Source organism: Grampus griseus, assembly GCF_964374135.1.
Source record: "Grampus griseus genome assembly, chromosome: 8".
Classification (NCBI taxonomy): domain Eukaryota; kingdom Metazoa; phylum Chordata; class Mammalia; order Artiodactyla; family Delphinidae; genus Grampus; species Grampus griseus.
In genome coordinates, this window is record NC_139002.1 from 95,192,470 (window position 1) to 95,209,634 (window position 17,165).

Sequence of the window (17,165 nt, forward strand, 5' to 3'; positions counted from 1 at the left end):
GGACAGGGATCCCTGACAGGCTGTGCTGGTCTCCTCTGTGACCCGCTTTCCTGCCCCAACTGCCAGGTGTCCGGGTGGGTTAAATGGCCGCCGCCCTGCCCGGGAACTTGGGGCTTGGGCTCTGCCTGCCATGTGGGAGGTGCAGCCCTTCCTCCCAGCCCCGGAGGGCCTGGACCCCTGCAGCTGACTGTGGAAATGGGGCCCCTGGGCCACGCCTTGCTGGAGCCAGGTGCCCGCCACGGAGAGGACTGGCCGTGCTGGAGTCCGGGCCCTGTGTCTGGAGTGAGTGCCCTGGGTGCTCTGAGGCCCTCAGGATATGAGAGGGAGAGGCCTGAGAGCTGGTCTCAGAAACAGGGAGGGACGGACAGAGGGGAAGGCTGGAGGAGGCCACCAACAGAGAGAGGGACAGGTACAGAGGGGAAGAGACTGGGGAGGCGGAGGGACTGAAGGACAGAGTGGGGAGGGCCCAGAGGCCCTGCAGTGCCCCCTCCTCCCCTGGCCGAGTGGCCTCTAGCTGGGTCTCAGGTGGAAGACCCCCCTCTACCCCCTACCCTGCACCTCCAAATTCTTGGAGTTACAGACCTGCCCTTGCCCTCCTCGCTCTCCATCTTTTCTGTGTTTTCCCCCCAGGACCTATGAGAGAAAACGTACCTGTGTATACCTGTGTGTGCAGCACTTTGCCTTTACTGTGTCTCACTCACCTCCCTCTCTGTCTGTCTCTCTCTCGTCAAATGTCCCCAAAGCCAAAATAGCTCTTAAGCCTAGAAAGGTGCTGAGAAGTACAGCTTGGGAAGTAGGAAGTATTAGCCCATTTTACAGATGAGGGAACTGAGGCTCAGAAAAGTTAAGTGACAGTGATGGGTAGACAGAGCCAGGGTTTGAACCCACATCCGTCCGATGCCCACCCTAACTACTCATGCCAAGATGATTGGGGCTGCCAGATGGTGCTCCATGAGCGTCTGTGCAGGAGGATGCTCTGGGAAGGCTGCTCGGAGAGGTGGCATCTCAGGGGCCCCATCTCTTCCTTCCTGAACCCAGGGTCTGGAGGGTGTGTGCTGTGACTGCTGCCATGTGAGGTCCCTGATTAGAGCCCCCCTCCTTCTCCCTAATCACCCTGCCACCCTGCGGAGGGCCCACACCCAGCTCCCAGCCTCCCCACACCCAGCTCCCAGCCTCCATCTCCGCAGCCCTGACCCAGAGGGTAACCCTTTGTTAGCCACCTGTGCCCAGCTGGCCAGGCCCCGGGATGGGTGTGTGAGCTGGTCCCTGATGCCTAGTGCCTTCCCAGTGTGTCTTCAGTTGGCTGGGTCTGGAGGCTGTGTTGTGAAACCCAGTTAATGTAGGTTGGGCCTTGGTGAGGTTATTTTAATTACGTATCATTTATAACTTCATTTCTGCAGGCAGTGCAGCATGACAGTAATGCTCAGGGGCTCTAGGTCAGGTTTTGGGGTTCAGCTCCCAGCCCTGTGGTCTGTGTAACCATGGGCAAGTCCCTTCACCCTGAGTCTCAGTTTCTTCAACTGTGAAATGGGGTTAAAAGCAGTGCTTACCTCATAGGGTCATTGCAAGGACAAAGTAAGCCACGTGAAGCGCTTAGCACAATCTCTGGCAAATAGTAACTGTAAAAACATTGACTTTTGTTATTATCGAATACTGAGGGCTGTGTTCTGAAGAGCCCATCCTGTCCCACAGAGGAAGAGCTGGAGGCTGGGTAGAATCCCCGTGCTGCTTTACGATGATGCTGGTGTGTAATTGCCTAGTTTCCTGTCTCTGCCTTCTCCAGACTGAGCACTCCCTGAGGGCAGGGATGGGTTTCATCCATCCACTTCCTGTGTCCAGCTCCGGCCCAGCCAGAGTTGTGGGGGGGGGGGTCAAAGAACTGCATTGATTCAGGATGGAAACTGAGCAGAGATGGCCTCTTGGGAGCCCTCTGGGAGGGCAGACCCTCAGGCCTTCTGACCCATGAGCGGTTCTGACCCCTTGAGGTCGCCTCTGAGGGTTAGGCCTGGGTTCACTCACATCCTGGTGGTTCAGCCTGGCCCTCTGCACCCACCACTGCCATAGCTGGCTGGTGTAGGGTAAGAGTTCCACAGCCCCTGTGTGCTTGTTACACCTGCAGACACCTGGCCCCACTCCTGGGTACTCTGATTCCATGGGCTTTGATGCTGGGTGACCCCGTGTGAGAAGGCTTGGCAGTAAGGAGCAGTATCACAAAGCAGGTAGGACATTGGACTCCAGAGTCAGAGGGTCTGGAGGACAAAGTTCAGCTCGGCCACTGTCCTCCATGTGACTGGAGCAAGCGCCACCGCCTTCCTGAGCCCCAGATGCCCAGCTTGTAAAACAGAGATGATGAAGCCATGCTCTCCACATGGCGGGGGATGTGCGGTTAAACAAGATAAGATCTGTGAGGCGCCGTTCACATGGGGATGCTTTCATTAACATTCATTTCATCAGTCCTCCCTCTGCCTGACATCTATTTCAAGTTCTTGGGTGACGATAACTTTCCAGTCAGTTTGTAGGAATCTTTGTGTGTCCCACATCTGAAGGGAGAGTCTCTATGCCTACCCTCCTCCTGCCACGTAAGGAAGGGACTCTTTGCCTAACATGACCTCTTCTCAGAGACTCCTGCCTCTGTCGTGCTTACTTTCTAGGCTTTGGCAAGCCGATTCCACCATCTTCCTGGACAAGCCTTGATATCCCTATTTTACAGATAAAGACACTGAGGCTCGGTGGGGTAGGCAGCTTGCCAAGGATTACACAGCTCTGTGAAATGGGATTAGAATGTAGGTCTCTCTCAATTCAAGTCCATACTATGAACTGGTTCATTATTCTCCCTCCCACCATGGAGCTGGGGAGGGGTCCTCAGAAGGTAGTTGACCCCTGAGAGCCCACCTGGGAATCTGGGTCTTCTTGTTAGGGCCCCTAGACTGTGGGGCTCCTGGGCAGCCTCTCATATAGTCCTAAACATCTGTCTAACTTAGGGCTTCCCAACTGATGTGCCCGAATGGCTGGTTATCTCCTCCGCCCTGGGAACAGAGCTCTGGTTGGGTCACCTCAGTCCAGGCCCAGTGTTGTCTGTCCACATCAGGGTGCTGAACAAATATGTGTACTTCTCTACATGTATCATGATGTGAAACACGTTGGGAAGTACTGACGGCTCTAACCAGTCCCCTCCCTGCCCTGTACAAATACACTCCCCAGAAAGGTGGGGATTCGTGGTCCTCTCTGGGCCTCAGTCTTCTCATCTTACAAATGGAGACTGAAGTAGGTGATGTCCAAGGCCTTTCTAGCACCGTGAATCTGAGCGTACAAGCCTTAGAACCCGGGGTTGAGAGGGAGCAGGGTTTGCATGGGGCCCAAGCAGCCTGCAAAAAAATAGGAAGGGGAGCCATGGAGAGGGAGAGGTCAGAGACTATGGCTCAACCTCATCTTGAACCTTTGGCTGCATTGGGCCAGGTGGGGAAGCTGCAAGTTTCAAAGTGTCTGCTCTCCCCAAAACTGCACCCTCTGTCAGAGTGGCCCCTTCTTCATGCTGAAAGCCCTCTGGTCTCATTGCTTGGGTTTCAGAGAAAAGCAAGGAAGGACCACATCTGTTGGCCTCATCAGCCAGTGAAGGAACAGTGTGGCCAGGATTGGTGGGGCCGATCTTTTCCTTCCTGACGGAAGCCAAGAGTCAGGCCTCAGAACTGGGGTAAGATGGGGTGTCAGGCAAGCAGACTGAGGTGTGGCAGGGTGGAGCGGGCAGGCTCCACCATTGACCTAATTCACTTTGGCAGCAGGTGAAGAGAAAGGAGCTTTTGTCTCAGGTCAGACCTGAAGTTCAATCAGGGCTTAGCCACTTACTTGTGTGACCTTAGGCAAGTCACTGAACCTGAGTCTCAGTTTCTTCATCTGCTAAATAGGGGTAGTAATATCTCAGGGGGTTGTTACAGAGATTAAACGAGAGACAGTGGGAATGGCATTATACAAATGAAAAAGTCCTGTCACTCTACAGCCATAGTCTGGCCAGGGTGGCTGGTGGCCTGCATTCCTCTGCTACCCCTGGCCTCCTTCCCCCAAATGTCAGGGGTCAGTCCCAGCTTCAGGCTGTTAAGGTCCTCAGGAGAACAGGAGCCTGTCACACCGGCTCCTGGGATCATTGCTCCTCGGGTTCAGCCTCTATAAGACAAACAGGAGGCCTTGGGCTCTAAAATCCTGGGATTCCTGGGGACGTCTGATCTGGATGTGTTTCTTCCACCCCATGGTGTTGTTGGTGGTGGCGTTCGCTCACTTGCGTTGTGAGCAGCTGACAGTGCCCCCAGAGCTCTTTATTTGCCCCATCTCAGTCCCCCAACAACCCTACGAGACGGGGTCCTGCTAGTATCCCCATGTTAGAGATGAGACGTTGGCCTCAGAGAGAGGTTCAGTAACTCCCTTGCTTAAGGTCACACAGGAGGAAGCAGAGCTGGGATTCAAACCTAAGTCTTGAAGGAAATGTGAGATCCTAATCGTGCTTTATGGCCTCCTGATTTTCTGGTTGCCAGGGTAAGAGCTTTTTTTTTTTTAAATTTATGTTTGGCTGCGTTGGGTCTTTCATTGCTGCACGCGCGGGCTTTCTCTAGTTGCGGCGAGCAGGGGCTACTCTTTGTTGTGGTGCGTGGGCTTCTCATTGCGGTGGCTTCTCTTGTTGCGGAGCATGGGCTCTAGGTGCACAGGCTTCAGTAGTTGTGGCACGCAGGCTCAGTAGATGTAGCTTGCGGGCTCTAGAGAGCAGGCTTAGTAGTTGTGGCGTACGGGCTTAGTTGCTCCGCGGCATGTGGGATCTTCCCGGACCAGGGCTCGAACCCGTGGCCCCTGCATTGGCAGGCAGATTCTTAACCACTGTGCCACCAGGGAGGTGCTGGGTAACAGCTTTTTATTTTTATTTTTCTGTTTTAACAACAAGGGGAAAAGGTAAGACCCAAGATGGAAAAATAAGGTAGTAGGAAGGTCAAAAAGCCAGCCCCTGGAGTCAGCATGGGTTTCAGGAAACACATCACCTGTCACACATGAAAACAAACACAGCCACCTGTGACCAGTCTCTTTTCACGGGCAATCGGGACAAAGTCCAGAGAACTGCAGAGCTGGGTGGCCAAGAACCAGCTTGCAGGTGGAGTGTCTGCTGACAGGCAGGTTTCCAGAGTAGAACAGCCAGGCCAGGCTTTCTCACTCCACTTTCTATCCAAGCTGACTGAGCTCCCACGGGATCAGTTGTCTGACTCACCAAACTGGCTGGACGTCCAGGTCTCAGGCAGGCCCCTGAGGCACAGCCCGGAGGCTTAGGGACAGAGGCCCCCCCACCCTGTGGAGGGCAGAGGCCTCCTTCCTTAGGGGGCCCAGCCCTGCCCTGTTTCACCCCACCCCCCTTGCCTAAGAGCAGCAGTAGTTACTCTCTGGCACAGAAGCCTCCAGGCTGGGCATGTATCTGGAGGCTGGATCTAGGCCCCCAGAGGGCTTCAGACTGTTGGTCATGAAATCAACAACTTCCGGCTAATAATCATCGTCATCGTCATTGGTGGCTTTTACTTGACACTTGCTAGGTGCCAGGCATTTTATGGGTACTAACTCGTGTAAGCCTCACCATAGCCCATTATTAAGTCCATTTCACAAGTGGGAGAGTTGAGGCAGAGGGGTGAAGCGATTGCCCAAAGCCACACAGCTGGTAAGATGTGGCAGATTTGGCATCTTCAGGCGGAGAGAGTGGGAGGGAGGAGGGGGCCAGGGGGCCAGCATGGATCGAGCCCTGCTAGGTGCTAGCCTGATTACAGTTCACCTTCACACCTGTGAGGGGTGGGTGGGTTTAGTCTCCCCATTCACTGATAAGGAGGCAGCTCTGTAGGTTACGTGGCCCGTATGGAGCAGATCCAGGGGTGGGAACCAAGGGCTGCTGTGTGACTCTGAGTCCAGTTCTCCTTCAATCTCTATGCGGAAGGCCTGGTGAGCTGGGGCAGGACAGCAGATGGAAAGAGAAAAGCCTGGACCAGGAATCTGCAGGTCCTCCACTGTGTGTGCAGCCCTGATTTTGCTCTGTGACCTGTGGTCTCCTGCTTTCTCTGGCCCCTCTGAGAAAGGCAATGATCTCAAAAGTCTTCTGCACAGTGGATATCGCTCTCTGATGAAGGATGCGGGGAATGTGCCTTCAGGAAGTGGAGGATGGAGTAGAGGTCCAGGAAGCTTCATGTGAGATTCTCCCTGGCCAGGACCTGCTGCACCAGGGACCCCAGGCCTTCCTGCATCCCACTCAGAGCAGAGGGACCAGGCCATGCTGGGTCTCAATACATGAGAATCCCCTGGGAAGCTTAAAAAAAAAAAACCCTATGCCCAGGCTGCACCCCAGGCCAATTAAAGCAGGATCTCAGGGGCTTGGGGCAGGGGATTGGCGGGGCAGGCACCAGCACGTTTTAGAGCTCTCCGGATAATTCTAATGTATGGCCAAGACTGGGGGCCACTGCTCTCAAGCAACTGGGAGACGGGGAAAGTAAGTCCTGGCTTTCCAGGGTTAGTGGCCCCCTGAAACTGGATGAACGCGTGCGCCTGCCTGTCTTCATGCATCTTTATAGAGAGAGGGTTCACGGCTTCTATCGGGCGTTTCTGACCCAAAGGAGATTAAAATCCAGTCCTGGGAGGAAGCAACCCCTCCCCACAAGCCAATGATGTCATTTTTAAGGCCCAGAATCCTCCAGTTGCAGGATCAAATTTGGTTTTTCTTATCTCCTCTAAGAAACCTTTCCTGACCTCCCAGACTCCCCTTTCTGTTCCTTCTTCCTGCAAATACACATCCAGGGGTTACTACGTGCTAGGCACTGTCCTAGGCCCTGGGGTACGGGGCAAGTGAGACAGACGCAGCCCCTCCCCTGAAGGAACCATATTCTCATGGGGGCTCCGGATACCCCAGTGGACCAGTAGGATGACTGCAATGAGCAGGGTCATGTGACAGGCTCAGGTGTCAAAGCCGCTGTTCCTTACAGTTCTCAGGGAAGCCCCCATACCCGAGTCTGATGACTTGCGTAGGGCAAGGACAGGCGGCTGTGCACGGGCATATTTTGGTTCTAACGCGCAGCTGGAGTTGAGGCCCGCTGTATAGATCAGGTGTTCGGGTAGGGCCTCTGGGAGGAGTAGCTCAGTCTACTTATAGGAAGGGAAGGAGCCAGCCAGGGGCTTTGGGGGAAGATGCTCCTGGCAGAGGAACCGTGAGGGCAAAGGCGCTCAGGTGGGCAGGGGCCTGGTGTACAGAACAATAAGAAAGAGCGGCCTTAGGGATGAAGGTGGGATGGGGAGGACGGAGGTGCTGAGGACCGAGGAGGGGCAGGGCCAACCAGGCAGGGCCCCGCTGGCCACATAAGAGTCTGGATTTTATAGCAAAGTGTCAGCTACATCGCCATTGGAGGGTTGCAGGCAAGGGAGTGACAAGATCTAGTTAGCATTTTTCAAAGAGCCCTCCCTGCAGTGTGCATAACAGCTTGACAAGGGCAGGAGTGGAGGCTGTGGCCAATCAGGGAGCTGCACTGGTCCAGGGGGAGGTGAGGCATGGGGCCGGGAGAGGTGGTGGATTGGAAGAGACGCATATGGGATGCGTCTGTGGGATGAGGGGAATGAGGAAGAGACCCGAGCATGGCCCTCAGGTGCTGGGTCTGAGCCAGCTGGTAGGTCGAAGGGCCATGCATCTCCTCGCCTCCTTTGAATCCTGCAGCACTTAGAGTCCAGGAGCCCTGGCCCCCAAGGGACTCTCAAGGGCCTAATGTGTATTCCACGTGATGTTAGGCTGTTGAGTGAAAGATGGTTTTAAGTCAGCAGTGTTTACTGCCAGGTGTCTTGGAGACACTAAGTGTCTCATGTACAGTGACTCGGGGAGAATTGGCGCTCCACAAACTTGGTGACAGAAAAGACTCTTGTTCTTAAGGGCGTGTCTTCTAGGACTTGTGTTTGGAAGAACTACTGTGGAAAATGCTGCTGCTCTGGTCCCAGCCTGTTGTTTGACCGTTGAGGAGGCAGGTCTGGGACGGGGGGTGGGGAGGTCCGGGGACAGTCCGGGGACAGTCACCTGTGCTTGGTCTCAAACAGCACGTCCCATCAGAGCAGGCGCCGAGCACGAACCCTGGACTTGAGGGGCTGCACCACCGCACCACTTGGTTTCCCCAAGGCTATTCAGGGACACCCAGGTTCTGGGGTCAGGCTGGAGGGCTCCTCACCCAACCTCAAGTGAAGGATAAACCAACCTCCTACTCTGCAGGGGTGGACTCACAGAGCCCCTTTAAGAGGTTCTCTTAAAGAAGGGGATCTTCCCCAGGGGCTCCGGGGAAGGCGAGGGAGCCTTGCTTGTGGGCCCTGGCATGCAGAGGTGGCTCAGGGTGCTCACCCTACACATCCCCCACCCCACCCCTTGGGGGAAGACAGAAGAAGGCTGAAAAGAGAGTCTCAGCTGATTTAGGGGCAGTGGAGCTCAGACTCCCTTTGTGTGACTGAGTACTTGAAAGTCTTGGTGTTCTATGTGGAAGTTCCTTCCCCTCCCCTTCACCTCTCCATCTATCCACCCAGCCATCCCTCCACTCATCCCTCCTTCCATCCACCCATCCCTCCATCCCCCATCTATCCCTTCATCCATGTACTCATCCCTCCTTCTCTCCCTCCATCCCTTCCTCCATCCATGCATCTAGTCTTTCATTCAGCAAATTTGTTGGGAGCCTACTTTGACCTCGTAAATAATACATAGTCTCTCCCCTCAAGCTGTCACAGTCCACGGGGGCGACGGGCAAGGAAGTAGAAAATTGCTGTGCAGCATCATGGGTCATAGTAGTGACCTCCACTTACTGAAAACCTACTCCATGCCAGGCATGTACCCACATTATCTAATTTAATCTCTGGGCAAATCTGCCAAAAAGGTTTTATCTTCCTCTTCTCACAGATAAGTTAGTTGGGATTCAGAGAGGTTAAGTCACTTGTCCAAGGTCACACAGCTAGGAGGTGATAGAACATCATTCAAACCCAGGCAGTTTGATGCCAGAGCCCATCGCAGGAACTGCTCTAGTATCCAGTGCCATTGGAAGGAAGCAGAGGGGGAGGGCTCCTAACCAGCATATGTGTTGGTGGGGAGCGTGTGGCCCTGATGGTGGTGACAAGGGTGGCTGGAGTAGGAGGTGTCCTGGAGGAGGTGGATGTCTGAGGTCTGTATTAAAGGATGAGCAGGAGTTAGTAAAATATTAGTAGCATAATAATTCCATTGTATAAACTGATTTGGCATAAAATTATATATTTGGTCAATTTAAATTGGAGTTGCTTAGAAATGGTCAGTTTACCTGTATAGAGTATAACATAAAATCAGCACCTCCTTCCTACTGCTCACAGAGCTGTCAGTGCCTGTTCCAGAATTTTCCAAATAAGATGTACTTGCATCTCGTTCCCTTGTTTTGTGGCTTTCCAGACATCCTCACAGGAAAGCATGGGCAGACCTTCTAGTGTTTCTGCAAAGCACAATATTGGGAGACTCTCTCTTTGTTTAGTTTCATGAGCAAGTGAAACGCTCACCCTTCACTCCTTCCACAAGTGCCGATAAAGACGCTTACCCAGCTCCAGCTCACCCAGCCCCGACTGTGCGAGGCGCTGATCTCACTTTTCTTTATAACAGGGGGTTCAGTTGGGAAACGAGGCCCTGTGAGTCCTTTCTCTGTGGCTGTGCGTTGGCAGAGCTAGGATTCGAACCTTTGTCTATTCGATTCCTGCCGCCCAGCTCGTTCTCCCCGAAGATCCTGAGCTAATGGCAGTCCTGATCCTTGCCACCTTTTACAGACACTTGTGTGTGTGCCATGTGATCCTCTGCCCCAGGGGCCTGCAAACTTCTTCCATAAAGGGCCAGGCAGTAAATGTTTTAGGCTTTGCGGGGCAGTGGCCTCTTGTCATAACCGGCCCACGCTGCTGTTGCCTGTGACAGCAGCTGTGGACAATACAGCTGGGTGCCAATACAACTGAACTTATTTATTTTAATTTTCCGTGTTACAAAATAGTCTTTTTATTTTTTCCCATCTATTGAAACATGAAAAATCTGTTCTTAGCTTGCAAGCCGTACAGAATAGAGGCGGTGGGTTGGATTTGATCCACAGGCCCCACCTGGCTAATCCCTGCCCTATACCAACCCTTATTCTTATTGTTGTGGATGAGGAAACTGAGGTTCAGGCCTCAGGGTGGGCGGGCAGAGCTAGAGCGTAACCCCGGGCCCTCTGAATCTGACTTTGGGGTCTCCTCGGGGCTTGGTGGTGGTTATGGGCTCCCTGAGGTTGATGCCAGACCCCATCACGGGGCAACCTGGATATGTCCCCAGACTGAGCTGACTTCCAGCCCTTCGTGGAACCGCCCAGCTTCTGCCCAGCATGGAGAACGTGTTCATCTCCTGCTCCCTGTTTCTGTGAGCGGGGAATGTCAACGCTTGCGGGGCAGAAACACTTTGTATCCTGGATGTTGGCCAACAGGCCCTGGAGCCACGCACCCCGGGCTCCGATTCTCAGCCCCTTCTCTTCCCTCAGGCGGTTCCCAGGTAGTCTCTGGGCCTGCCCTGATTGGCCAAGCCACCTGCCAGTCATGGGGCTGCCTGGCTCCTGTTTTAGTGTCTGAACCCACCCAACTGCCTCCTGGAGAGGAGGAGGCGGCCTAAGGGGCCAGGAGGACTGGGTTCTGTCCTTGCTGGTCCATGTGGCCTTGGGCAAGCTGCTTCACCGCTCTGAGCTTTAGTTTGCTTGTAGGATGCTGAAGGGCTTTCTTTGCCCTACGCCTACTTCAGTTTGTGTGAGTGACAAGAGGCCAGCAGGGTTGCCCGGAGAATCGGGGGATACGAGGCCAGCAGCCTCTGCCTCCTTGCCCACACACCAGAGCTCCTTTGAGCAGTGACCTTGGTGCTCACCACCTACCTGGACAATGGAATCCCAGCCATCCCCAGAGACCCCTTTATACAGCCTTGGCCGCTCCCCGGAAGGCAGCCCTTCACAGATCTTGACCTCGGGAGTTACCACTGCCTAACGAGCTATGTTTCTCGGGCAAGTTACCTCATCTCTCTGAGGCTGTCTCCCCACCCCATGCTCCCCAGGACAGGAAGACCTTCCTCACCTTCTGGGCAGGTCGTGAGGATTAAAGGGATGACACATGCCAATGGCTGTCCAGAGCAGATGCTGTTCAGGGGGATGCCAGGTGTTCACTGCTGTGAACAGTGAACAAGAACTGCCCCTTTCTGAACACCCGCCGCCCAGCGAGGCTGCCTCAGACACCCAGCCTGAGCGGAGGATGTGGGAGCCGCAGAGTGGAGAAACTCCCTTGCCTGTGCAACACGGCTGGCTGACATCAGTTACCGAAGGACTGTTTCAACACTTCTCCAATTTCACAAGAATGCAGCCGGCGTCCCGTTCCCGCTGCTGCCCGCTCAAATGCTGTGCTGGAGTTCTTCTGGGGAAATGATGATTTATCTATAAGCTGCTTGGGGCTGAGAGACTCAAGCAGGTCCCTGATAGGAAAGAAAAACAGGCCTCCTTTGGTGAGAGACTCCTTCCTCTCGCCGTTTCACTCCGCGCCCGTTTACGAAGCGCCTGTGGTTGTCAGGCGCTGCGCTGGGAAGGGAGAGAGGAAACAAAGCTCTCCTTCATGTGGACCATCCCCAGCAGTTCCGGGGCCAGGCCTGGGTTCAGGATCTCAGATCTCTGGATCTCTTGACATGGGGCGGGGGTGGGGGGAGGGCACGGAGGGGAAGCCCTTGTTTTCTCCCCCTCTGGGCCTGGGGGAAGCCCCAGGTGGAGTTGCTGAGGCCAGACTTCCCTGGTTCTGAGTCACTGCTGTCCCCGCATTTCTCAGACCCAGGTCTTGGACCCTGGAGCCTGGAGGAGTGTTCAGTCTCATCTCCCCACGTAGCTCTTGGATTCCCCGTAAGGCTTTAGTCAGATGTTGCTTCCATGCCACTTGTGACGGGGTGCTCGTGGCCAGGCCGTCTTTTGCTTTGTTGGAGGCTTTGCTTCGTGCTGTGCCCGAATCTCCCCCTTAACTCCCCTACCCCGGTCGCTGGAGGTGTCGAAGCTGGGCTCCCACTTGGCAAAAATGATGCGAGAAGGGCGAGGGGACCTCCGTGTGGACAGGGGAGAGTCACAAGGCTTAGGACTGCCTTGCACCCTTGCAGGAGGAAGAAGGGATAAAGCCCATGCCTTGGGCCCTCTGTTCCCTCTGCTCAGTGGCCTGCTTCTCCCCACCCCCCAGCCCAGCTCTGCCCACACAGCTGTCCCAGTCCAGCTGTCTCGGCCCCAGCTGCCTGTGCTGGCTCCCTTAGCCCCATGGGGCCTGAGGGCCATGGCCATTCCTGGGGTTTCTGGCCTCAGGGAGCCTGAGGGTCTCCTCCATAATTTTCCTCTAGGCTGAGCCCTGGTGAAGTCGCTGACCCAGACCCCAGCTGCCACCTACCCCCCACACCCTACTGCATGGCTTTGGGTCAGTCATCTAAGCTCTCTGGGCCTCCGGGTTCCCTGAAACAGGACCTGACCTTAGTACCTACCTCATGAGGTAGTTGGGGGGGTGTGAGCTGGGATGATCTGGGGCCGGTGGGTCTGGGGTACCCACCAGCATTGATTCCCTCTCCTCTCCCCAGCCCCCAGCCAGGTCCCGCCCCGCGCTGACCGACCTGCCTTCTCCGCAGCGAGCTCCCGGACCAGCAGGATGGGGTCATCCTGCATCAAAGTCACCAAATACTTCCTCTTCCTCTTCAACTTGCTCTTCTTTGTAAGTATGACCCGTGCTACCCAGATGCCTCCAGAAGAGATGCTCCTCCCGGGCACGTCCCAGTCCGAGACCCTCCAGCCTGGGGATGGTGGTGGGGTGTGGCTGGGGCCAGGGGGCTGAGGCCAGACTGTTGGAAATGGAAGCAGGTGGGAGCAGTGAGGAGATTCCCAGCGTTCCCAGCTGGCTGGATGGCGGAGAACTGGATGGCTCCCCCAGCCTTCCCCCTTCCTAGAGCACCGAGGCCGCCACACCCGGGCTCTCAGGGCCGGAGGTGGGCATGGGGAGAGGAGAACCCCCGGGGCATCCCCTGACTCCTCATTGGGAAGTTGTAGGGGAGCCTCTGGGATCTTTCTCGTCCTGTCCCGACTCTCCATCCTCCTCCGCCCGCTCTGAAGAACTTGCCTGTTAACAGGTCTGGGTCTCAACTGCCCCCATCACACTCCCACCCACACGGTGGGGGGTGTCCCTGGAGCTCCCAGAGAGTAGGCAAGAGGAGGCTGGGTTCTGGGCCGGGGTGAGGACACAGTGGTCCTTCCCCAGACCCACCCTGGCAGGCGTCACCCGGTCATGAGCCCCGGGGCCGCCCAGATATAAGCTCTGTGCACATCTGGGGCTGCTTTTCCTGGGGCCCCAATTTTCCTCTCTGGTTTGGCAAGACAGGCTCCTGCCTTGGAGTTGCCAGGATGATGGAATGAGTGTGTGTGTGTGTGCGTGTGCGAGATTATGTGTAAGTATATATGTGTGTGAGTATATGTGAGGTTATGTGTGTGTGAGTGTGTGTATGTGTGAGTATATATGGGTGTGAGAGTGTGGGGGTGTGAGCGAGTGTGTGTGTGAGTGTATGAGTGTGCATGTGTGAGAGTGTGAGTGTGTGTGATGGGGGTGGGGCTGTGGGGAGAGTGGCCTGGAGGGACCTTCAAAGGAGTGCTGCTGGGGACTGTGGCCTCTCATGGTGTTGGTTCACCCTATACTGTTAAAAACATCAGATTTTTTAATAGGATATTTATTATGATTCAATTTTAGTTTTTAAAATGTACACATACATGAATATTTTTGAGAGGAGAAGAAAATAACTGCAAATGTTAGTGTTGGGATTCCTGGGAATTTGGGTTTTATTCTCTTTGCTTCTCTGCAGTTTCCAAATTTTCTACAACAGACACGAATTTCTTGTAGAAAAAAAAAGTTTTACATTACAAGTTACATAGGATTATAGAAAGTTTGGAAAATAAAGAATCTTTCTAAACTCCCCCTCATAATTTTAACCCAACACACAGACACTTACAAGTGTGTTCCTGGCACACACAAGTACACCCACGTGCACACACACACACACACACGCACATGCACGTGGACAGCCCTGGTGTTGCCTGCCCTACTGGTCGTCCACCTTGGCTCCGACCCCAGCTCCCCTCTCAAGGACGGCACTGAGGCCCCACTGCAGCTCTGGCCCTCCACTGATGGCAGCCGGGCCTGGGCACCTGGGTTTCCCAGCTTGGCGGTCAGGTCCCTCCCAGCTGGGCCAGGCTTCTGGAAGAAAGTGGCTGCCCACACAGGCACGCCTTTCCTGGCAGGCACTTGGCTCCCCGGCTGAGGCCCAGCTTTAAGGGCCAGCTGGCCAGGGTGGGGTGGGGAGAGTGGGAGCCCTGTGTTTCTGTGCCTGGGGCTCTAGGGACTGGAGGGAGGAGTCTGGGCTATAGCCTAGGAGGTGGCGGGGCTTGGGGTTCAAGGGCACAGACACCGCCTCTCCCCCCATGCAGTGGGAGGGAGGGAGGCAGAGACTTCATGGAGAAAGGGAGAGGGGTTGATGGTCTGGGGCCAAGGCGTCCCTTCCGCTCCCAGTCTCGCCCATGGAGCCAGAGCCTAGAAGAGCCTCCCCTGGGCCCGAGCTCTGGGGACCGGTCTCGCTTGGCCTCCTCCCAGCCACTCCAGCGTCCTGGGGGGCAGGTGTTCACTCCCTGTGTGCTGGGGCCCAGGACGGGGCCCATCAGGATGGTGGTGGAGGGGGTGTCGTGGGGGAGAGGGGAAGCTTTTATCACAGGAGGGTGAGAGGGAAAGGAAAGAGTGAGAGGAGACTGTGTGTGTGTGTGTGTGTGTGTGTGTGTGTGTGTGTTCATTCACAAATACTTCTCCACCAAATGTGTCTTTGACACCCCTGTGTATTCAGACCCCGTCCTGGGTGCCGGCTAGACATTCGCCAGCAGGAGAGCCGCGACTTCTTCACTCACAGGGCTTATGTTCTGGGGGGTGATGGGCTTCGATCAAATGCTTACTCCAATGGATGATAACATTGCAGTTGTAGGCGCTCCTGGGAAGGATGGATATGGCCCCTAAGAGAGAGCAGATAACAAGGCACTTGACCTTGTCAGGGTGGTCAGCAAGAGCTGCCTGGAGTTCTGTGTGAGGCTGGGGAGAGCGGGGTCCCGGCAGCAGGAGCGGAAGTCCAGCACAGGGGGAGTGGGCCAGCGCGTGCCTCTCCGGGGCTTGGGCCGCGTAGCCCTTCCAGGAAGGATCTGGGTCTTTGTTTCACGCACAGTGGGAAGCGGTTACACGATTGAACTCGTGGTCTGGCAGAATCACTCTGGTTGCCGTGTGTGCTCATGCATGCACGTGGGTACACGTGTACCTCCTCGCCTTCACTCCCTCCGGACCCCAAACTCCCCAGAAAATTGCCCTGTCGTCAGCTTTTCTCAGATCCTAGGAGACCCTGAGGCCGCAGCTGCCGTGGCCGTTCTGGGGGTAGGACGCTGGCTGTGAGACTCCTGGCTCCTGTCGGGAGATTCTGGTGGGTCTGGGTGGGGTGGGTTAATGTGGGGTGTGTCCCGCGGCCCCAGTCGTGGTTCACAGAGAAAGGGGGTTTTGTGGTTCCTCCCCGAGTCTGGTCGGCCCCCTGCCCTGGCCTCGTTTCTGGCTGTCCCGTGGCCTGGCGCTGATCCAGGCACACCTGGTGCTCAGGCCATAGTCATCAGACGTGCAGGGGAGCTGAAACGGCAGCGCCAGGTACTTCGCTCCCTGGGTTCCGGGAGGCGAGCCGAGGAGCCTGGCTGGGCAGTCTGGGATTTTGCTCTCTTTGGGATTATATTTGCCCAGAGGGAAGTTTCTGCCCTGTGTTGAATTCTCTATTTGGGAAGACTGTTCCCCCTGCAGCCCTGCCCCGTGAGTGCAGGAGGTGAGCGGACAGGGGCTCCGCCACGTGGGTCTGAGGTGGCAGGGGCAGACCACGGGCCAGCTGTGCTGTGAGGTGTGAGGCTGGGGTGAGCAGGGCTTCAGGAGTCTTTGGGAACCTAACTGCCGGGTCCTGTAAAGCCCACCTTCCTCCCCGCAAGCTGTGCAGTCTGAGGTGCCCGCACTCTCGGGTGGGGACTTCCTCTCCCCAGGGACTGGCTTTCTAGGCTAAGGCCCGGGACGGACCCGAAGTACCCCTGCAGCTGATGTGCCGACATCTGGCGCAGCTGTATAGTCAGACCTGACTTGGAGCCCCTGATGAGTGAATTGGGTGACCTCGGGTGAGATTAGGACCTCAGTTTCCCCATCTGTCAAGTGAGGACGATAACAGGGCCCATCTGACAAGGAGAGAGGAGGGGACAAGTGAGTGGCTGGGGACAAATGTGGGGAGGTCCTTGTACTTTCCTCTTCCTGGTCGTCAGCTGCTGTTGTCTTTAAGGAACCTGGGCCAGGGCGAGACGAGTGAGGCACTCACTGTGGGATCAGAAACAGCGCGGCACTGCATCACATCGGGGCCCCGCTCCTTTTCAAAAGGAAAAGTCAGGAACACCAAGCCTGTCTTTATTGAAAAGCTTGATATTTTGTTCATCAGGATGGATTCTTTTCCCCCATGAATTTCCATTTCTTAGAAATGACTGCTATAAACTCGTTTATCTTGGTTCCTGCGTGTTTTTGGTGTCCCTGAATTTTCACATGTGCGGCAAATGCCCCATTCACCTTACCAGCGTCCCAGCTCTGGTGGTTAAGGTCTGTAGGGCAAGGCTGATAAAAACCCCTGGGACCGAGCGGCTCATCGCAGGCTGAGGGCGTTATCAGTAGCTGCTGCCCTTGCACCAGAGGTTACGGGATGATGGCTGAGGCGGGGACCCAGGGCTGGTAGTAAAGGTGGGTGGTGACATGCTGGGACCCTGAAGGTGGGTTATCCCCCAGGTAGACCCAGGCCAGGCCCCAGGGAAAGGCCAGACTTATGGGGTGATGCAAGCCTCCCCGCCTCCATCCCCTCAAGGGAACCTGTGCTTTTGCCCTGACTGCAGGCCCTTCCCCAGCCTTGGCTGGCTTAATGGGGTCTTGCTGGGCTGATCTAGGCTGGGGGAGGTGGGCTCCGGTTGTGGGTCTGCCCCCTGGTGGAGGGAAGGGAGGCAGGGAATTCCTGGGCCTATGCCAGCCACCCTAACCCCGTCCCCACC

General features: G+C 55.7%; 1 protein-coding gene across 1 annotated transcript in view; it reads left to right on the forward strand.

Moving 5' to 3' along the window:
- CD82 (CD82 molecule) overlaps positions 1-17,165 on the forward strand; it is a 51,835-nt gene that overhangs the window by 14,086 nt on the left and 20,584 nt on the right. Inside the window, exon 2 of the mRNA XM_082660968.1 lies at positions 12,626-12,756. Within this exon, the coding sequence (XP_082517094.1) occupies positions 12,694-12,756 (63 nt within the window). The 5' untranslated portion in view covers positions 12,626-12,693. The remainder of the gene's footprint in view (positions 1-12,625; positions 12,757-17,165) is intronic.